Source organism: Chlorocebus sabaeus, chromosome 24 (assembly GCF_047675955.1).
Source record: "Chlorocebus sabaeus isolate Y175 chromosome 24, mChlSab1.0.hap1, whole genome shotgun sequence".
Lineage (NCBI taxonomy): Eukaryota > Metazoa > Chordata > Mammalia > Primates > Cercopithecidae > Chlorocebus > Chlorocebus sabaeus.
Window position 1 is genome coordinate 15,520,019 of NC_132927.1, and position 23,541 is coordinate 15,543,559.

At 41.7% G+C, this 23,541-nt stretch overlaps 1 protein-coding gene across 1 annotated transcript in view; it reads right to left on the minus strand.

Moving 5' to 3' along the window:
• Positions 1-21,293, minus strand: part of SEC23A (SEC23 homolog A, COPII coat complex component) — a 73,173-nt gene extending 51,880 nt beyond the window's left edge. Inside the window, exons 1-7 of the mRNA XM_007986545.3 lie at positions 21,128-21,293; positions 13,106-13,347; positions 10,610-10,667; positions 9,998-10,084; positions 8,938-9,174; positions 4,148-4,227; positions 2,970-3,114 (exon numbers count right to left, since the gene is read on the minus strand). Of these exons, the coding sequence (XP_007984736.1) occupies positions 2,970-3,114; positions 4,148-4,227; positions 8,938-9,174; positions 9,998-10,084; positions 10,610-10,667; positions 13,106-13,326 (828 nt within the window). The 5' untranslated portion in view covers positions 13,327-13,347; positions 21,128-21,293. The remainder of the gene's footprint in view (positions 1-2,969; positions 3,115-4,147; positions 4,228-8,937; positions 9,175-9,997; positions 10,085-10,609; positions 10,668-13,105; positions 13,348-21,127) is intronic.
• Between the last annotated feature and the right edge of the window lie 2,248 nt (positions 21,294-23,541).

Below are 23,541 nucleotides of genomic sequence, written 5' to 3' on the forward strand. Positions count from 1 at the left end.
CAAGACCCGAACCAAATTACGAGGATACTTCAAGACAAACTCAAATTGAAGAATGTTTTACAAATAACTGGTCTGAATCTTCCAAAGTGTCAAGATCAGGAAAGATTAAGGAACTGTTCCAGGCTGAAGGAGAGTAAATAGATATAGCCATAAATGCAGAACTGAACTAAATCCTTTCAGTAAAGGAAATTATTGAGACAATTGGTAAAACTTGAATGGGGTCTGAGAATTAGCTGGTCGTAATGTATCAGTGTTAATATTTTAATAGTTTTATATTGTGGTTATATAGGAGATTATCCTGGTTCATAGGAAATATGAAGTTTCAAGAGGTTGGGACTATCATATCAGCAACTTAATCTTGTGAAAGGAAAATAAATCTTGGGACCCCAAAATTATTAAACAAAAAGGAAAAGTCAAGCTGGAAACTGCTTAGGGCAAACCTATCTCCCATTCTATTCAAAGTCATCCCTCTGCTCACTAAGATAAATGCATATCTGATTGCCTCCTTGGGGAAAGGCTAATCAGAAACTCAAAAGAATGGACCTACGTGTGTCTCTCACCTACCTGTCTCTCACCTACCTGTGACCTGGAAGCCCCTCCCTGCTTGAGGAGCTTCCAGGTCCCACCTATTTGGATGGAACCAACATACATCTTACATATATTGATTGATGTCCCATGTCTCCCTAAAATTTATAAAACCAATTGTGCTCTGACCACCTTGGACGCATGTCATCAGGACCTCCAGAGGCACAAGTCCCCAGCCTTGGCAAAATAAACTTTCTTTTTTTTTTTTTTTTGAGATGGAGTCTCACTCTGTCACCCAGATTGGAGTGCAGTGGCGTGATCCCGGCTCACTGCAACCTCTGCCTCCCGGGTTCAAGTGATTCTCCTACTTCAGCCTCCCAAGTAGCTGGGAATACAGGCACCTGCCACCACACCCAGCTAATTTTTTTGTATTTTTAGTAGAGACAGGGTTTCACCATGTTGGTCAGGCTGGTCTCAAACTCCTGATCTCAAGAGATCCACCCACCTCGGCCTCCCACAGTGGTAGGCGTGAGCCAACACACTAAGCCCAAAATTAACTTTCTAAGTTAATTGAGATTGTCTCAGATATTTGGGGTTCACAATCTCAAAGTCTGGAGAAAAAAAAATTATTTATACACTTCTTGTACCTTTTCTGTAAATTTGATGGCATTTCAAATTTTTTTACAAACATTTTAAAGAAACTATTTTGTTTTGTTTTGTTTTTGAGATGGAGTCTCTCTCTTTGCCCAGCCTGCAGTGCAGTGGCATGATCTCGGCTCACTGCAACCTCTGCCTTTGGGGTTCAAGCGATTCTCCTGCCTCAGTCTCCCAAGTAGCTGGGATTACAGGCACGTACCACCACACCCGGCTAATTTTTTTTTGTATTTTTAGTAGAGACGGGGTTTCACCGTGTCAGCTAGGATGGTCTTGATCTCCTGACCTCGTGATCCGCCCTCCTCGGTCTCCCAAAGTGCTGGGATTACAGGCATGAGCCACCGCACCTGGCCACTATTTTGTAATTCTAAAACTAAGATACGTATAGTATAAAATTTTCAAATTCTACTAAAACTCCACTTATTGCACCACTGTTAATATCTGGGTGAACTTCTTTCCAGAATCATGTCTGTACAGGATATATGCAAAACAATACATAAGACAATACACTGTAGGAAAACACTTCACATAGATAAAATGATACACTCACTGTCCTATAACTGATTTTTTTTTTGACTTAATATTCTCTTGTACATACCATTTCCTGTAATACTGGGAAATATACTTTTTCCTCTCCTTTCCTGACACACAGCTCCTAAAAGCCCTGGAATCTGTAGAATAAGACTACCTTTTATTTTTTGTTTTTGTTTTTTGAGACAGAGTCTCACTCTGTCACCCAGGTTAAAGTGCAGTGACACGATCTCAGCTCCCTGCAACCTCCACCTCTGGGGTTCAGGCAATTCTCCCTGCTTCAGCCTCCCAAGTGGCCGGGATTACAGATGCCCACCACCATGCCTGGCTAATTTTTGTATTTTTGGTAGAGATGGGGTTTTGCCATATTGGTCATGCTGGTCTCGAACTCATGACCTCAGGTGATCTGCCCACCTCAGCCTCCCAAAGTGCTGGGATTACAGGCATGAGGTGCCCAGCCAAGAGGGTCTTCTGTATGCTAATAAAATGACTCCCACATAGCTTCAAGATGGGGGCTGGTCACGGAAAAGACTAAAGCATGATTAGAAGGTTGAGACTTTCAGTTCCACACCCCCAACCTCCAGGAGAGAGGGGATAATGGCTAGTGATGTAATCAAACATGCCTATGTCGTGAAGCCTTCATGTAAACCCAAAAGAACACAGTTTGAAGAGCTTCCAGACAAATGAATATGTGGAGGTTCCTGGAGGGTGGTACCCCAGAGAAGGCACAGAAATTTGGAACTCCTTCTCCCATACCTCAGTCTATGCATCTAGTCCATCTGACTGTTCATCTATATTCTACGTAATATCTTTATCATAAACCAAGAAACACAAAGTGTTTCCTAGAGTTCTGTGAGCCATTCTAGCAAATGAATCAAACCCAAGGAGAGTGTCCAATTTACAGCCAGTCTGTCAGAAGTATAGGTGACAACCTACTACTTGTGACTGGCACTGAAGTGGGGGGCAGTCTTGTGGGACTGAGCCCTCAATCTGTGAGATGTAATGTTATCTCCAGTTAGACAGCGTCAGAATTGAACTGGATTACAGGACACCCAGCTGGTATCGAAGGCAGAACTGCTTGGTTGGTATGTGAGGAAAAACTATAGAAGTATTCTTTGTTGATGCTGAGTGAGAAAATAGGGAGGAAAAAAAGCACTTTGGTTCTTCCTATATCCTTACAGTTACACACTTACACACACACACACACACACACACACACACACACCCCTTTCATTCCAAAACAAAACCATCTTCCCTACCTCCAGCAGTCCTACAGCTATGGAAAGTGCCACTCCGGAGGAACGCAAAGGTCTCTTTCCCTGTGGTACAGGCCAAGGGTCTCGCTGGAGTTCTCCCAGAAGATCTGTGAGATTCATGTCTATTTTCTGTACTGGTTGTAAGAATCTGAGAAACAAAATTAAATAAAAAGTCATTTATAAATGTTTATGGGTGAGAGTTCAAGAAACAAATTTCACTTTCCTAAAAATAGAAAACAATACTCTGAACACACAGCAGACCAATGGTTCTCAAACTTTCGTGTACATGAGAACCAGCTGGAGGGCTTATTTTAACACATACTGCTAGATCCCAGTTCTAGAGTTTGTTTCAGTAGGTGTGGACTGGAGCCCAAGAATTTGCATTTCAAACACATTCCTAGGTGACACTTGATGATATCAGCTCCAGAAACCACATTTTGAGTACAACTATAATAAACAAAACACTCAAATCAGGTACTACTTCAGGATTTCATCTTTCACTTACTAGTCTAGTCAGTTTTAGGTTACTGAAATAATTATGAGAAAATACATCAACTCAATTTTAGTAATACTACCTCTGATTAAAAAGCTTAGGGGAAAAAGCTAGCAGGGCGTGGTGGCTCACGACTGTAATCCCAGCACTTTGGGAGGCCGAGGAGGGAGGATCACAAGGGCAGGAGATTAAGATGGTGAAAGTCTGTATCCACTAAAAAAACAAAAATTAGCCAGGCATGGTGGTGCATGCCTGTAATCCCAGCTACTCGAGAGGCTGAGGCAAGAGAACTGCTTGAACTTGGGAGGCGGAAGTTGCAGTGAGCCAAGATCGTGCCACTGCACTCCAGAAACCTTACGGGAAAAAGCTACCTCTAAAGCTAAGAAGAAAAAATAAAAACCTTGGCTGCCCTAAACCCACACAAAAACAAGTTTTTTCCAAAGTTCAAAATAAAAAATAACGAAAATAACAAAACTAAAGTAACTCCTTACATTGTTACAACAAAAAACAAACCATTTTAATGGCATGATTTTGCCTCAGTTATTTAAAAAGTATGTTAATACAATTTACTTATATTCCTAAAAATATTTAACAATATAGTATCACTGAATGTCTATGTTCAAGGGTATGGAATGTTTAAAATACCTACAGAAATGGTCAAATTCTCTTCATCATATTTAATTATTACCTGTTGGAAGGAGGTGGCTGCTGTACCTGAGGACCACGTGTTGCTTGAGTAACTGGTACTTTAGAGAGCCCCAGCATTTCCTGTAAAGAGATTACTTGTACAATATTCATTTAATTACTTTTACAAAGATTAATCAACTATTTATCATGTATAAAATGCAGTGCTAGACATTAGAAACACAAAAATAAAAAATACAAGGTCTCCTTCCTCAGAAAACAAAGAGTCCAGTGGGAGAGATTATCAAGAAAACAATAACACAAAATAATCATCATGAGAGAGCAAAGCACAAGGTGTTATACAACCAAAGAGGAAGCATATTAGCTCAGAAACACTTTATTTCTAATTAACAGTCAAAATAAATTGTTGTGTAACTTAAATGTCCATACTTCTTAATTTACATTCATTCATCCCTTTCAGCAAACTATATCATAAGCACCTGCTATGTGGCAGGAATATAATGGTAAAAACTAACTAGTCCCTTCCCTCATGGAAATTAAAATCCAGAAACAGAAATTAATCAAATCAACAGATAAATAAATATAAAATTGCAACAGTAATAAGTGTTATGACATGGGGAGTTTTAAGGTTCACATACTTTGTGTATACATACATCTTCATTTTCTAACATAATTCATAACCAAACTGCCACCTTTGTTTTGAATTTCAGTATGTGCACAATTTCTCTCCAGACAAATGAAAATGTTACACTAAATTTTTCTTGAATCTAGAAATGCTTAGTCATGAAGTACTGGAGTTATAAAACTGTGTAACAGCAAATCGAAGTCTAAAGATGTACAAAGATAAAATTAGTGAACTAATCCTGCAATATTTCCTATACTGTTAGCGGAAACAACAACTCTTTACTAAGAACTTAACATATTCCATATTCTATGCTAAAACCTTTATATATACTATTTCCTCGAAAAACAATAATGAAATAGATTTCTTCTTAATTTCTACTTTACAAAAGAAAATTAACAATCAAAAAGACTAAGTAATTTTTCTGAAGTTACACAACCAGTAAGTAACAAAGCAAGATTTTAAGTCCAGGTTTTTCTACAAAGCCCTATTAAGGGTTTACACCATACTGAGAATTCTCATATTTAGTACTAATAACCTGGCAAAATAGGTACTGTTTATTCCTTTCTATGAAGGATGAGATAATTAGAAAAGACATAAACCCAAGATCATACAACTAGAAGAGTTTAAGATTTGAATTCAGGACTATTTGGGGAGCAAAGACCAGGCTCTTTTCAACGAGATAGATAGGGAAAGAAAATAAAAATGTTTCAGTGGAGGAAAAAAAAAATTAGTCTGCAGGCATTCGCTTGCCTATTGAAAAAAGAAGATGTGGCCAGGCGTGGTGAATCACACCTGTAATCCCAGTATTTTGGGAGGCCGAGGCGGGTGGATCACCTGAGGTCAGGAGTTCGAGACCAGTCTGGCCAACATGGTGAAACCCCATCTCTACTAAAAATACAAAAATTAGGGCCAGGCGCGATGGTTCACGCCTAATCCCAGCGCTTTGGGAGGTCATGGTGGGTGAATCACGAGGTCAAGGAGTTCAAGACTAGCCTTGGTTAACATGGTGAAGCACCATCTCTAATAAAAATACAAAAATTAGTCAGGCATGGTGGTGTGCTCCTGTAATCCCAGCTATCTGGGAGGCTGAGGCAGGAGAATCTCTCGAACCCAGGAAGCTGAGGTTGCCATGAGCTGAGATCGTGCCACTGCACTCCAGCCGGTGTGACAGAGCGAGACTCCATCTCAGACAAACAAACTAAAAAAAGCTAGGCTGGCCTCGGTGGCTCACGCCTGTAATCCCAGCATTTTGGGAGACCGAGGCAGGGGGATCACCTGAGCTCAGGAATTCAAGACCAACCTGGCCAACACGGCGAAACCTTGTCTGTACTAAAAAATACAATTGGTCAGGTGCGGTGGCTCACACCTATAATCCCAGCACTTTGGGAGGCTGAGGCAGGCAGATCATGAGCTCAGCAGATCAAGACCATCCTGGCCAACACAGTAAAACCTTGTCTCTACCAAAAATACAGAAAAAAAAATTAGCCAGGTGTGGTGGCACATGCCTGTAAGTCCCAGCTACTCAGGAGGCTGAGGCAGGAGAATTGCTTGAACTCAGGAGGCAGAGACTGCAAGATCATGCCACTGCACTCCAGCCTAGATGACAGAGCAAGACTCTGCATCAAAAAAAAAGAAAAAAGGAAGATGTTTTACGTGCTTCACATGTATTACATAATTTAAGTAAAAGGGACTCTACAATCAGAACAGTAAACCATTCTAAATAAATTCATAATTTAATAATAACATTAATAGTAGCAAACACTTAAATGTATAATTCACTTAATTCTCATGACTACACTATAAGGTAAATACTATTCCTATCTCTATTTTACAAATGAAAAAAACTAAAGCACAGAGATTTAAACTGGTTCACTTTCTCTCCTGTCTCACGGAAACATGATTCTCCTCTCTGCTTCCTGTGCTCCTGAAGGAATCCCTACTATGTCTTCCTAAACCTCACTTTCCTCGTCTCACTCTTGCTTTCGCTCACCCTCTTTAGTCTCTTTCTTTCCTCCTTCCTCCTAAAGTACATCTCTTTAACTCAGTTCTCTCTCAAATTCCCATGCTATCTCCTCCTTCATTACTTTCAACAACAAACCTCTTAAAAGAACAAACTTCAGGCTGAGCCCGGTGGCTCACACCTGTAGTCCCAGCACTCTGGGAGGCCGAGGAAGGCAGATATACTGAGGTCAGGAGTTCAAGACCAGCCCAGCCAACATAGTGAAACCACGTCTCTACAAAAAAACCAAAATTAGCCGGGCATGATAGTGGATGCCAGTAGTCCCAGCTACTCAAGAGGCTGAGGCAGGAGAATCGCTTGAACCTGGGAGGCGGAGAGTGCAGTAAGCCAAGATCGTGGCAATGCACCCCAGTCTGGGCGACAGAGCGAGACTCTATCTCAAAAAAAAAAAGAACAAACTTCAACTTTCTCTACCTTCTCAAATCTTATTCACTACTCATTGACTAACACATTCATTACTCATTATCCTCCCCATTTAAGCCTGCAAATTCCCTTAGTATGTTCTCTAAGTTAACTGTGTAGCACCACTACCTCAGTCTGCCAAGTTTCAAATTAGACTCACTTTCAAAAATCTCTTCCTTCCTTCTTCATTTTGGTCTACCTGGAAGCCTCTGAAGTCTGATTTTACATCTGTCAACTTTATGCCAGGCTTATCTATGATTTTCTAGGGTAACTGTTCTCAACTAGGAGTTGCACCAGAATTACTTAGAAAGTTTTTTCAAAGTACCTATGTGAACAATCTTATATTATATATATAAGGTATATATACCAACCATCTCCCAATACAAATAGACATTCACTTATTACTCTCTTACGGACTATCAAAATCTCTGGGCAGAAAAAAAGATGTTCAGCCGAGCAGATGATCCTAGTATGCTACACATAACTCCTTTGCCTTGAAAGAGAAAGCTTCAATTTGTCCCAGTGATAAAAACCACTAAAATACATATGCAACCATAGTTCATAAACTAAAAATTGTCCAGTCTCAAAATAACTCCCCTCGCCAAACATACTAAAAGTATTTAGTTCCTAAGTGAAACATTAAGAAACAAAAGCTCTCTCCTCAGCAGCCACCAAGGTGATCAGTTCTTATGAGGAACTGGGGTGAGGCCCTCACTTCATCAGGTGACTAGCACTGTGTCGGGCAGCACCAGCCCTGCACTCGCCCACACCATGGCCTCCATCTCAAGTTCTTCTGCATCTAATTGGACCTCATTCTGCATGACAATGAGATGACCATCACAGTGGATTAGATCAATGCCCTTGTTAAAGCAGCTGATATAAATGTTGAACCTTTCTGGCCTGGCTTGTTTGCAAAGGACTGGCCAATGTCAACATCAGGAGCTTCATCTGCAATGTAGGGGCTGGTGGACCTGCTCCAACAGTTGGTGTTGCACCAGCAGGAGGTCCTGCCCCCACCACCACTGCTGCCCCAGCTGAGGAAAAGAAAGTGGAAAGAAAGAAAGAAGAACCTGAGGAGTATGATGATGACATGGACTTTGGTCTTTTTTTTTTTTGGAGACGGAGTCTCGCTCTGTTCCCCAGGCTGGAGTGCAGTGGCGTGATCTCGGCTCACTGCAAGCTCTGCCTCCCCGGTTCACACCATTCTCCTGCCTCAGCCTCCTGAGCAGCTGGGACTACAGACACCTGCCACCACGCCCGGCTAATTTTTTTGTATTTTTAGTAGCAATGGGGTTTCACCGGGTTAGCCAGGATGGTCTCCATGTCCTGACCTTGTGATCCGCCCGCCTCGGCCTCCCAAAGTGCTGGGAATACAGGCGTGAGCCACCGCACCCAGCCGACTTTGGTCTTTTTGACTAACTCTTTTATAACATGTTCAATAAAAAAGCTGAACTCTTAAGAAAAAAAAAAAGAAACAAGCTAATATTCTGTGGTTGCTCTTCTTAGCCTTCAGCATGACTCTTCATAAGCCCTTCAAATCTCTAGTAAAAGACCTTTGGTTTGACTTTAAATTTTAAAGATACAGTTAAAAGTGAAGGGTCTTTAATCTGTATAACAATTTAAGGTACGTGAAAAGAAAACTGAGGCCAGCACTAATTTAAAGCCTTTGTTATAATACCATTATATTAGTTATTCATAATAAAAATTTGTCCTAGAAACATACAGAAAGCATTTATAAACATCAATAATGTTCATATAGGTGAAAACTACCATTCTTGTTGTTTACCTGCAGTTGTTTGGCTGACAAATCTTTTGTTCCTCTGAAGACATAGCTTTTTGAAATGCCTTCACATCCAAGTTCATGAACCTGAACCATTCTCCCAAAAGTAATAAGTCCAACCAAAGCTGTAGGTGGTAAAAGACTTAATGACATCTGCATGGATTCTTTCAGGGCTTGTAAATCTTCATCTTCCATGCAAGTATCAACCACATAGAGGAATATCAAAGGCATCTGAGGACCACGCTTTTAAAAAATTCACCAAAAAGAAAAAATATATAGTTTAAACCACAATATACAAGACAGTCAACAAGGAACTAATTGAATAACGGAAACAAAAGTATCCTAGTAAAGCCATTTCAGAAATGAAATAGGTTATTTCTACTGTCATGGAGAGAGATCTAAGACATATTATCAGGTGAAAAAGTAAGAAGAACATTAGGTATAGTTACACAGAGGGGACTTTCACTTTCCATTTTATTTAACTCATGCATAAGGTTTCATTTGACTCTTATAAAATAATTAGTAAACCTGACTTGAATTTTCAGAGAACTAGAAACTAGCCAGGCTGGACAAATTATTAAATGGTCCAAGTGAATCATAACTGCTTTCTCTAAAACATTCATAAAAGATATTACTTCCACACTTAAACATGCAAACAACTATGTTAGATATTCAGAAAGAGAATAAAAATGATTTCCCTAAGAAGGATCAATGCAAGATTATTTTCATTAATTAGACCTGGGGGATACATTAGCCAACTCCAGCATCATATTGACTAAGTATTTGTTAACTGAATTTCCAACTACAAAGCAAGGTTGATACTTTATTGTTTACTGATCTACTCAGTATAGTAAATCACACCACCCTACCCAGTATCTTAGCCACCCATCAAATAACTACAACATAGGAATTACCCTGCTCAAACTGACCTCAACAGTTTACCTTTGAAATGTTCCATCGAATCAATGTGAGAATTAAGCATGATTGCTTCCAAATTATCACAATTTAACAATTATTTCAGTATAAATTTTAAAACTTTCTTAAATATTTGTTCTTATGTTCTTACCAGAACTACATATTCAATGCTAGAAAACTGAGGTAAAAGTTCAGCAGGCTGATTCAGTTCAGATATACCAGCATAACTAGGTGGAAACTACAAATAGAAAAAAAAAAACAAAAATGTTTAACAAATTATAGGCTAGAAAGATTAATAAAATTTTAAACTGAAAGCATTTCCTGATCATTTAATTATTTTTAAAAAGGCATTTTCATTAAATGAGAAATAATTATTTGTATCTTTTTTTAAATATGCATTTTTCTACATGACTAGTATTTTGGCATTAACATCTGCAATGGATGTTTTATGTTTTTTTTTGAGACGGAGTCTTGCTCTGTCACCCACACTGGAGTGCAGTGGCGCAATCTCGGCTCACTGCAAGCTCCACCTCCCAGGTTCACACCATTCTCCTGCCTCAGCCTCCCTAGTAGCTGGGACTATAGGCGCCTGCCACCAAGCCTGGCAAACTTTTTTTGTATTTTTAGTAGAGACAGGGTTTCACTGTGTTAGCCAGGAGGGTCTCGATCTCCTGACCTCGTGATCCACCTGTCTTGGCCTCCCAAAGTGCTGGGATTACAGGCGTGAGCCAATGCACCTGGCATGCAATGGATGTTTTCTTACCTGATTCCTTTGGTAACAAAAGTTGCAAGCCCAAAGTTTTGCTCGATAATCCACTTGACTGTTTTAAAAAAAGAAAAGATATATCAGTTCATATTTCAGTTCAATTTTACAAAAATCCAAATTTCAATATAATTAATTTCTTCCTAAAACATGAACATATTCAAATTGAAAGTAAAAGTAACTCTTAAAAGCCATGTAGTTTTAGACACTACCAATATCTAATTCATACTTTTAACATATACAAGTTTACCTAAATGGTGAATATAACTTTTAACATACAGTAAATATTCACTGGGTGCAGTAGCTCACACCTGTAATCTCAGCACTTTGGGAGGCTGAGGCGGCAGATGGCTTGAGTCCAAGAGTTCAAGACCAGCTTGGGCAATATGGTGAAACCCAATCTTTACAAAAAATACAATCATCCAGGCATGGTGGCGCATGACTGTAGTCCTAGCTACTCAGGGGGCTTAGGTGGGAGGATCATCTGAGCCCAGGTGGTCAAAGATATAGTGAACCAGAATCACAACACTGCACTCCAGTCTAAGTAACAGAGTGAAACCATCTCAAAAATATATATACACACACATATACAGCAATATCAATAAAATTAAAATAATCCTATTTTTTTCTTCAAGTGACTTCAGTAACATCTACACTCAGACCTAAAAAACATTTATTCAGGTCAAAAATATATTTACTGAATGCCTAATAAGTACCAACCATTATTTTAGGTGCTGGTGATACAAGAAAAAGAGAACTGCTCTCATGGAGTTTACATTCTAGAAAAGACAGACAGACAAAAGACAAGCAGATGCACAAACAAGAAAATACGTTTGTTTGTTTTTTTTTTTTTTGAGACAGGGTCTCGTTCTATTGCCCAGGCTGCGGTACAATGGTAGAATCATAGCTCCCTGCAGCATTGAACTCCTGGCTCAAGTGTTTCTCCCATCTTCAGCCTCCCAAGTAGCTAGGACTACAGGCACATACCACCATACCCAGCATATATACATTAAAAAAAAAAATACACACACACACATATTTTCTTTTTTTTTTCCCTATAGAAATGGGGTCTTGCTTTGCTGCCCAGGCAATCCTCCCACTGTGGCCTCCCAAAGCACTGGGATTACAGGCGTGAGCTACTCTGCCCAGCCGAAAATACTTTTACATAGTAATAACAGATTAAACAAAACAAAGCAGAATGTAAGAATGTGTTTAAGAGAGTTGCTTTAAAAAACAGCCTTCTTAAATAGACAACTAAAGTATGACCAGAATGAAAAGGAATCAATCACAAGAAAATCTGGAGACAGAAGAATCCAGGCAGAATGCACAGCTACTACACCAGTGTCGAAGCAGGAATAAGTTTGGTATGTTCAAGAATCAGAAAGAGGGTAACAGGGTTAAGGTATTATGTAGATGACAGTAAGGAAAATGGATAATACCAGATGAAGGCAGAAATATATACAGAGGCTAGATCATACAAGGCTTTACAGATCTTGATAAGTGGTTTGGATTTCTCATTCCAAAAATAAGAAGCTACTACTGGAAGATTTTAATAATCAGATTTTCATTCATAAAACCCTAGCTTCTGGATGGAGAACAGACTGCTGAAAGACAAGAAGAGAAACAGGGAGAGCAGGTAGGAGGATATTGAAATTGCCCAGGAAAAAAGATGGTGGTATCTTGAAGCAGGGTATACTACCAGAGATGGCATAAGAGGCTGTAAGAGACAGAATCTGTAACGTTCTAAGGTAGATCACCCAGATTTGCTAGTGGATTGGCTGGGGGAGAGGGAATGGAAAGAGAAGTAAGAGATGATTCCTAAGACTTTGGCTCAAGCAATAATAGAAGTCACAACATTTTTGGAACATCACGTCACTCAATCATGACACTTTTTTTTTTTTTTTTTTTGAGGCGGAGTCTCACTCTGTCGCCCATGCTGGAGTGCAGAGGCATGATCTCAGCTCACTGCAACCTCCACCTCTCAGGTTCAAGCAATTCTCTGTCTCAGCCTCCTGAACAGCTGGGACTACAGGCACATGCCACCACACCCAGCTAAGTTTTGTATTTAGTAGAGACAGGGTTCCACCATATTGGTCAGGCTGGTCTCAAACTCCTGACTTCAGGTGATCCACCACCTCGGCTTCCCAAAATGCTGGGATTACAGGCATGAGATACCATGCCCAGCCAATTATGACTTATCTAATAACACAAGATGGGTTGATACATATCCAGCACTACTATTCAGAAGACACTGATGGGATCTAACAGTTTTTATAGTGACACTCTTACATTTGGTCTCTTTATATTATCAACTCACTACAACTAGAATAATCCCAAAATTTTACAGCTCTCTGGATTTTTCTGACTGTCCTAATTTGAAAAAATTACTATGAACAAAAACAAAGGGATTTTTATAAAAATATACCAAAAAAAAAAAAAAAAACCCGCATTTCAAAATCTCATTGCCACATTAGTTTCTCTATATATTTTACTTACCATAAAGGATTCAAAACTGCACGGCAAGTGGTCCTACTACACAGAACAGGTTCATATTGAATAGGTGGTAAGTCAGGTCTCTCTTTCAGTGGTGTAAACAGGGCTGCCACAGGAACAACCATTCTTGTAGCTTCCAGTCGACTTGATGGCCAAACATTCCAACTAAATCGGACTCCATCTCGTTCTTCATTTTGTTGAATGAATTCCAAATAGGTTGTCATTGTGGAGTTTGATTCTTATTTCTGTATCAAAATTTTAAAATATTTTAAAATCCAGGATCCTCTTAAGAAGTTTCAAAATAAGTATGTTTTCCCCCTATTCAGCAATATTAACACATTAGAAATCAGGACTGGCTGGGCACGGTGGCTCACACTTGTAATCCCAGCACTTTGGGAGGCCGAGACGGGTGGATCACCTGAGGTCGGGAGTTGGAGACCAGCATGACCAACAAGAAGAAACCCCATCTCTACTAAAAATACAAAATTAGCCAGGCATGGTGGCGTATGCCTGTAATCCCAGCTACTTGGGAGGCTGAGGCAGGAGAATCTCTTGAATCCTGGAGGCAGAGTTTGTGGTGAGCCGAGATCGTGCCATTGCACTCCAGCCTGGGCAACAAAAGCAAAACTCCATCTCAAAAAAAAAAAAAAAAAAAAATCAGGACAAAATGAAAATATTTATCTCGGAAAAAAATTAGCAAGCAACTCGTAACAAAATAATTAATGGCTCTACCCAATGACCAATGTCCATGAGGCCCAATAAGAGGTATTTAACACTTTCCTATTCACTCTGAAAGGTGATGGCAAAAAATAGTGTCTTATTTCTTTAAGGGTATATAGGAAAGAAATGCAAAAATGGGGGGAAACCTAGATCCTATGTTTTCCATATCAATTTTGAAAGTTACGTGAATTCATATAAACAGATTTCAAAATTATAAAGTTCTAAAACTCACACGGTTTCTATCTAAAAAATAACAAGTTTCCACTAAACTTTATAGAAGAGAATGTTTAATAGTATATAACAAAGGCCGGGTGTGGTGGCTCACACCTGTAATTACAGCACTTTGGGAGGCCGAGGCGGGTGGATCACGAGGTCAGGAGATCGAGACCATCCTGGCTAACACAGTGAAACCCCGTCTCTACCAAAAATACAAAAATATTAGCCGGGCATGGTGATGGGTGCCTGTAGTCCCAGCTACTCAGGAGGCTGAGGGAGGAGAATGGCGTGAACCCGGAAGGCAGAGCTTGCAGTGAGCCGAGATCGCGCCACTGCACTCCAGCCTGGACGACAGAGTAAGACTCTGTCTCAAAAAAAAAAAAAAAAACAGAAAAAAACAAAACAAAAAAACAAGCAGGAGATACCTCTACAGAATGGATAACATTAAAAATATATATATATATATATATATATATATATAACAAAAAGATTTTCCTAAAACTGGGCACTTCTGCTTTGGACAGGTAATTTTCTTATAGTGCAAGTACAGACTATTTGTGACACAATAAATAAAATGCTTGATAAGTGCTGTTCCCCCAATTCCCCCAATTATATATCATTTAGACTCCTCTGCAGAAACTTACTTCAGAATATTTTGAACATTCCAAATTATGACAGCATTTTAAACTCCAATTTGAGATACAAAATTTCAGTATAATAATTTAAGTTTACTAACCAGGGGAAGAGGATGCACTCTGGGAAGGGTCCAGTATCAAAAGACAGCTCCATTTTTACTGTCTAAATGCCTAGATAGGATGCCAGCTTTCCTACACAGGCAACAGCTCTATATCATGCTCTCAAACTGCAACAGTGGTTAGTCATGGAAGGAAGCTGAAGAATTTAAAGGTGTGGGATGACAAAAGACATTCAAGTGTTATGTAGCAGACATGAAGGAGGTCAAGTTGAAAAAAGTGAACTGTGAACCTAGGGTGCCTGGAAAACCCAACATGGATGTTTAAAGTTGCTAAGAACAATAGTGGGACAAGAAACTGATTCTAAAATTTAAGTGAAGAAAGAAGAGATATTATTTAGGGGGAAAAAGCTAGATATAACAATTTTAATTTTAGAAAATCTTTCAAATAAATTTTGATAAAACAAATGACAGAAATTGAAGCTTAACAAATCTAAGCATTCCAAGCAGTAGAACTTTCTCTTCTTTAAACAAGAAAACAAAAATTAAAGAAAACACTGTATTTCCTCCAATCGTGCCAGAATCTTGGAGACAGCTAGAAAATCTTACGCTAATCAAAATAGATTGTAGATTTTTCAAAGGCACATAAAGGGTAAAGAGAAATCCCAAGACTAAACTTGTTTAGAAAAGACTATTTTGGGCTGGGCGCGGTGGCTCAAGCCTGTAATCCCAGCACTTTGGGAGGCTGAGGTGGTTGGATCACGTGAGATCAAGAGTTCAAGACCAGCCTGGTCAACATGGCAAAACCCCGTCTCTACTAAAAATACAAAAAAAAAATTAGCTGGGCACGGTGGCATGCACCTGTAATCCCAGCTACTCAGGAGGCTGAGGAGGAGAATCGCTTGAACTGGGGAGGAAGAGGTTGCGGTGAGCCAAGATCACACCACTGCACTCCAGCTTGGGCGACACAGCAAGACTCCATCTCAAAAAAAAAAAAAAAAAAAAAAAAAAAAAACTATTTTGAAGGTAAATATAGAAGACAGCTTTGAGAAGGGTGGTATGAGCTTTCAAGGAAAAGTGTTGAAAGATAATGATAAAACAAAGGTGTGGGGTATTCTGAGGAGAGTTAGAAGATGTCAAACCCCACTGTAACACAGGTGGCAATAAAGAAAAAACCACCAGGATGTGGGGGTGAGGGGGGAATTAGAAATCCAGTTTTTAGCAACAGCTTCCATGGTACTGATGTGAATATAAGTTCTAAGACTATGCAAACCTCTTCCACATTTATTATACACAACATAAGGCAAATAAAATTGTGTTTACTACTTAATTGCTCCTATAATTTAAGATGCATGTATATACCTACTATGTACCCACAAAAATTAAAAATTAAAAAAAAAAAAATTTAAGGCCAGGCACGGTGGCTCACACCTGTAATCCTAGCACTTTGGGAGGCTGAAGCCGGCGGATCGCTTGAGGTAGGAGTTCAAGACCAGCCTGGCCAACATGGTGAAACCCCATCTCTACTAAAAATACAAAAATTAGCTGAGCTGGCGGTGGGTACCTATAATACCAGCTACTCAGGAGGCTAAGGTAGGAGAATCACTTGAACCCAGGAGGTGGAAGTTGCAATGAGCAGAGATTGTGCTCTAGCCTGGGCGACAAAGTGAGACTCCTTCTCAAATAAAAAAAAAAAATTAATAAAATAAAATGAAATCAGAACAGGGATGACTACATTTGACAAAAAATAAGTCATAGGAAATCTAGTGTAGTTAAGCAAAAATAAAAATTCTAATGTGTCATAACAAAAAAATAAAATAAAATGCATCTAAAACACATCTGCAAAAGGCATTAAAATAGCTGAAACACAAAACAAAAAATGTTTTGAATGACTATTTTCTCAATTCTCCCAAGGCTAGTACATAACTAGTACTTACGTATTATACAGATATTTTCTCAAAAATGTATGAAGTAAACCTATCACTTTATATAAAACAACTGATAGTATTTTTTGCCAATGATAAAAATTTGAGCTTTCAAGCAAATATTAAATTGTTTTTTGTTTTTTGTTTTTTTTTTTGAAACGGAGTCTCACTCTGTTGCCAGGCTGGAGTGCGGTGGGGCAATATCAGCTCCCTGTAACCTCTGCCTCCCAGGTTGAAGCAATTCCCCCGCCTCAGCCTCCCGAGTAGCTGGGACTACAGGCGCGTGCCACCACAACCAGCTAATTTTTTGTATTTTCAGTAGAGACGGGGTTTCACCATGTTGGCTGGGATAGTCTCCATCATCTGACCTCGTGATCCGCCCGCCTCGGCCTCCCAAAGTGCTGGGATTACACGCGTGAGCCCTACCGCTCCCCGCCATTAAATTGTTTTAAAACTTGTGCCTGCTACCATAAGCTTGACAAGTTCCTAATATGTAAAGATTTTTCTGATGAGCTCAGTGTTGGTATTAATCTAATTTGTTTGACAGTATATAACGAAATGTATTAACATTTAGAAGATATACATTACTCAGTGAAGCAACATCTTCCAAACGGTCAGTTTGTGATGCTAAAATATCATGCAAGGGTAGATGATCCATTCAAAGTGCAGAGTATGCCAATGAGTTTGAAGGTAACAAAGTTCAAAAAGTTCACTCCTAAGCTTTCAGATTCCACACTGCAATTAACCTTTTTTTTTTTTTTTTGAGACGGAGTCTCGCACTGTCGCCCAGACTGGAGTGCAGTGGCGCAATCTCGGTTCACTGCAAGCTCCGCCTCCCGGGTTCACGCCATTCTCCTGCCTCAGCCTCCTGAGTAGCTGGGCCTACAGGCACCCGCCATCACGCCCAGCTAATTTTTTTTGTTTTTGTTTGTTTGTTTTGTTTTTGAGACGGAGTCTCGCTCTGTCGCCCAGGCTGGAGTGCAGTGGCCGGATCTCAGATCACTGCAAGCTCCGCCTCCCGGGTTTACGCATTCTCCTGCCTCAGCCTCCCGAGTAGCTGGGACTACAGGCGCCCGCCACCTCGCCTGGCTAGTTTTTTGTATTTTTTAGTAGAAACGGGGTTTCACCATGTTAGCCAGAATGGTCTCGATCTCCTGACCTTGTGATCCACCCGTCTCGGCCTCCCAAAGTGCTGGGATTACAGGCGTGAGCCACCGCACCCATCGTTAACCTTTTAATTTCTTAATTAACCCTTCATGCAATTCAACCAAAACAATGTATCACAATAAACTGCAGAAACAGATGTGAAAACCCACCTGTCCTCTGTTTAGCCATTTTTTTTTTTCTCTTTGGATACTCAATAATGTTTAAGTTAGGGGTTCTGAAAACAACTGCCTTAGGACCATGAGGAAACCACACTAGGAAAGGTTCCAGGAGTCTTAGCCGGAAGACATTCACACACAGACAATAGCCAGGTTTAACTTTCAACTGGTTAACAGGCTGGATTGTATCTCTACATCCTTACTTCTTAAGACATACTAAGTATCACCTTAGTAAATTTGGGCACAACTCCCCTTCTCTTCTTCACATTTTTTCCTCTCAATCTCCCTGCTCTAAGATCAATTTGCTTGCTAAATCACATCTATTATACTTCTTACATTCCCACTTTCCAGCAGTAGTTTGAAAAAAGTCCTGTTTCTTCATTGGTCCAATTACTTGGTTATGCACAACACTTCCCTGACTTCCCTCACCTTTCCATAGTAGTAGTCATGCAATCTTAAAATCACGAATTCAAGGACAAAGTTTGCTAGGCTTAGTCCCATGTCCAACAATGGCATATCTGAAATAAAGTCCTTTTACAAGCCAACTTTTCCTTTTCTTTTTTTTTTTTTTTTTTTTTGAGACAGAGTTTTGCTCTTGTTGCCCAGGCTGGAGTGCAATGGCACGATCTCGACTCACCGCAAACTCCACCTCCTGGTTTCAAGCAATTCTCCTGCCTCAGCCTCCTGAGTAGCTGGGATTACAGGCAGGAGCCACCACAGGCGGCTAATTTTTGTATTTTTAGTAGAGATGGGGTTTCTTCACGTTGGTCATGCTGGTCTCGAACTCCCGACCTCAGGTGATCCACCCGCCTCGGCCTCCCAAAGTACTGGGATTACAGGCGTGAGCCACCGGGCCCAGCCACAAGCTAGCTTTTCATAAAATGATATTATTTGATAAGCACTCTCTCCCCTAATACCAACAGGTTTGCATAAAAATATTAAACCAAAGAAATATTATTCCACATGCTATATTAGAATGCAGACTTAGCATACTAGTCTCTCTTATTTTTGAGATGGAGTCTCACTCTACCACCCAGGTTGGAGTGCGGTGGCGCCATTTTGGCTCACCGCAACCTCCACCTCCCGGGTTCAGGCGATTCTCCCGCCTCATCCTCCCGAGTAGCTGGGATTACAGGCGCGAGCTACTATGCCCGGCTAATTTTTCTATTTTTAATAGGGATGGGGTTTCACCTTGTTGGCCAAGCTGGTCTTGAACTCCTGACCTCAGGTGATCCACTCGCCTCGGCCTCCCAAAGTGCTGGGACTACAGGCGTAAGCGGCTGCGCCCAGCCACTAGTCTTTTTTTTTTTTTTTAAGTGATACAAAACACAAAAGACTATTCTAAAGAAATGTCTGATTTCAGTACAATATACTTTAGTTAAATAATTTTATCATAATAGAGCTAAAAGTTAAGAAGCAAACCATTATGTCACTTTAACCTAGTATATCAAATATGTGCCCAAGTAGTACTTTAAAAAGACTTCCCTGGCCAGGCGCAGTGGCTCACGCCTGTAATCCCAGCACTTTTGGAGGCCGAGGCGGGTGGATCAGGAGGTCATGAGATCGAGACCAGCCTGGCCAATATGGTTAAACTCCGTCTCTACTAAAAATACAAAAATTAGCCAGGCGTGGTGGCGGGCGCCTGTTAGTCCCAGCTACTAGGGAGGCTGAGGCAGGAGAACAGCTTGAACCTGGGAGGCGGAGCTTGCAGTGAGCTGAGATCCTTCAACTGTACTCCAGCCTGGGTGACAGGGAGAGACTCCATCTCAAACAAACAAACAAACAAACAAACCAAAGACTTTCCCTATGATAATTTCTCATATTCTAATTTAAGCCCTTTTATTCATACCTAATTGAAAATTTACTTGCCAAGTAAATTTGAGTTCCTTCCAATTAGATGTATTTGTTAGTAGCCAATTAAATTTGTCTCCTACTTTTCACTTGTAAAATCCTCAATGAACTGTCTTCTTAGGATCTTGGACAATTTAACCTCTCTGAACCCTGTTTTTCTCGTCAGCAAGATAAGAGACTTGGACTAGAAAACCACAAGATCCCACCTAACTCTAAAATTCTGTAAATCAGGCTGGGCGTGGTGACTCACGCTTGTAATCTCAGCACTTGGGAGGCCGAGATGGACGGATCACGAGGTCAGGAGATCGAGACCATCCTGGCTAACACAGTGAAACCCCGTCTCTACTAAAAATACAAAAAAAAAGCCAGGTGTGGTGGCAGGCGCCTGCAGTCCCAGCTACTCGGGAGGCTGAGGGAGGAGAATGGCGGGAACCCGGAAGGTGGAGGTTGCAGTGAGCCGAGATCACGCCACTTCTGAAATGATGTTCATTCACTACCAGAGGAGGAAAAGAAGGAAAACTTAACATGCACTTATATTTTAATCTAAAACCTTTTTAAACCAAGTAAATTTGGCTAGTTATGCATGGCTTTGGAGGGTAGAGGTTGAGGGAGTTCACGTGAAAACGAGAATTTCACATACCCCCTCCAGTGATTGATGTAGATTTACTATTACTTTCCTCAGGTAGTACCTTTACCACCAAATCGGGAAACACTACCTGCCTTAGTAAGAAAGCCCAATGGGATAGGATTGGTCCTGCTGGAAAACTGAACTCTTTGTAAACAAAACCTAAGGCATTATCTTTACCTAGCTCTTTTCCCCTTTAACCCCTTTAACTTCCAAGGCTGAATTACGGGTGACGTACTCAATTGGGTTCAAAGTCTAGGACACTCCAGATCTGGCAAGGAATAAAACAGAAAGTCCAAGGGCCCAGAGGCGATGATGGGCTTGGGTGGAGGTGGGTGGCCCAGGAGGTGGGGGTGGGTGCTGGGCGAGATGCTCCAACCACCGTTTTCCACACGACTCCCATCTTTCCACCGAATCCTGGGGAGCTGGAGGAGGAGGCCGGGCCCCCGGACACGGCAGAGCCAAGTGGGTAAGAGGGTGGCAAGCTCAGCGCTCAACGCTCCCCGCGCCGGACCGGGCCTCAGCCTCCGGCACACCTCGCGGGCCCCAGGGCACCCAGAGGGCAGAGCCGGGACCACCCCAGGACCCCAGCCGCCAGCCCGCCGCCGCCAGCCCGCCCCCGCTTCCCGCTGCGCACCTGAGGTCCCCCAGGAGCGGAGACGAGGCGGCCCTTACCTTACTGTCCCCCTGCCGGACCCGTCGCAGCCTCCGCTTTGCAAAATCAGTCCTCTCCGCCCAGCAGGAGCAGTCCGTGGCACCGCAATCAGGGTTGGCGCCACCCCGCCCCGGGCCTCACCGAAGACCTCCGCCCGGCCAACATGGCTGGCGCCGCCTCTGCCACGTCAAGAGGAGGGGACGAGGCGTGAGGGCAGGAAGGGGGCAGGAAGGGGGCAGGAAGGGGCGGGCGCAGAGTTACCCGGGCGGGCCACCGTCCCCTGAGCTTAATAACCGGAGGATTTGAGAAAGGCGCGCTGCGGGCGAAGGTACCGAGAGGGGAGAAGGGAGGAGAGGTAGCGGGGACCGAGCCAGAGGGGCGGAAGAACCCGGACAACCCAGGCAGCCGGGCGGCCGAGGGGCGTGGGACCGGGCACAGCGGGACCGAGAAAGGGAGCGGCGCCGGGGGAGCTCCTTCACCCCGCTCCGCAGAGCCACAGCGTATCCCACTACCTGCAGGTCGCAGAAGGAGTGGAGCACTGGTGCCACTCGGATGCCTTAACTTACCGAGAGAAATGGAGACGGCCTCCAGAACATCTTAAGGACCCTGGTTGATTCGGAGAATCACAAAAAAATCTCTGAAAAAAGAGAGTTCATTCTTTCACTTAGTGCAACAAATATTTACTGAACACTTACTATGTGCCAGACACAATTGAGATGCTGGTGATATGATGCAGGCAAGGTAGGCCCAGATCCCTGGCCCGAAAGATTTCACGTACTATTTATGTATTCTAGTCAGCCTGTCTTTTCCTCCTACATTGCCTCTGCCACCTCTACTCTGTTTCCCCCCACCCCCAACACATACACACAGTACAATATTTGACTGATTCATCTTGATATATTCAGTGTTTTTCTTTCCAAGAAAAAAGTTGAACAAAATGAGAAAGCAACAGACTGGTGAGACGTAAGAGCTTGGTGGTCTCAGACAACCCCATCCTTCAGTGAGAGGAATGGAATTAAGTGCCCATGGAATTAATTGCATATATGACAACACCTAAAATCCTGCAAAGTTTAGCCATATCCGCATTTTATGGAATGGAAAAAAAGATCAAGTCCCTGTCCTTCAAAGCTCGTATTCATGATAAATAAGACAGCAGCACCAGGCTAGGCGCAGTGGCTCACGCCTATAATCCCAACACTTTGGGAGGCAGAGGCAGGTGGATCACAAGGTCAGAAGTTCGAGACCATCCTGGCCAACATAGCGAAACCCCATCTCTACTAAAAATACATAAATGAGACGGGTGTGGTGGCACGCTCCTGTAGTCCCAGCTACAGGCCAGCTACAGGCAGTGGCAGGAGAAATGCTGAGGCAGGAGAAATGCTTGAACCTGGGAGGCGGAGCTTGCAGTGAGCCAAGACCACGCCATTGCACTCCAGCCTGGGTGACAGAGTGAGACTCCGTCTCAAAAAAAAAAAAAAAAAAGATAGCAGCACCAAACATATATTTCCCTTTCTATAATGTGTGTATTAAAGTTGTTTTGGAAGGTGGAAGAGGATGAGTTTGCTTGTCAAATTGTAATACAATCCTAAAGAGGGCAATGGGAATCGAAAGCTAAAAATTAGTGTAGGCTTCCAAATAAAGTAGGTTCAGGGTGCTACCTTAATGAAGATTCTTGACAGCACACTATGTGAACAGCAGGGGTAATGTTATAAAGGTGGAATAAGTACACCCACAAAAAGCGACAAGATCTAAGAATGAGTAAGGTAAAAAGACATAAATCTTAGTCCATTTAGGCTGCTAAAACAACATGCCCTCAACTGGGTAGCTCATAAACAACAGAAATTTATTTCTCACTGTTCTGGAGGCTGAAAAGTCCAGGATCAAGATGCCAACCGATGTGGTGTCCGGTGAGGACCTGCTTTCTGATTCATAGATGGTGCCTTCTAACTGTGTTCTCACATGGCAAAAGGGGCTGGCCAGCTCTCTGGGGTCTCTTTTACAAGGGTACTAATCCCATTCATGAGAGGCCAGCCCTCATGACCTATTCACCTCCCAAAGGCCCTACCTGCCTATACCTTAGCAGTTAGAATTTCAACCTATGAGTTTGGGGGGAGGCAAATATTCAGACCTTAGCAACATTGATGAGAAGATCCACAGAAATCCTAGAATTCAGTGAGGAATAAATCAAAGTATAGTACCTTTGGTAGTTTCATTCATTTCATGGTTTCCAGAAAGGCATCTTTAACATCCAGCTCAATTAAGTCTTTTTAAAAACTCATCATTCCGGGCCAGGCGCAGTGGCTCACACCAGTAATCCCAGCACTTCGGGAAGCCAAGGTGGGCAGATCACGAGGTCAGGAGATCAAGACCATCGTGGCTAACACGGTGAAACCCTGTCTCTACTAAAAATACAAAAAAATTAGCTGGGCATGGT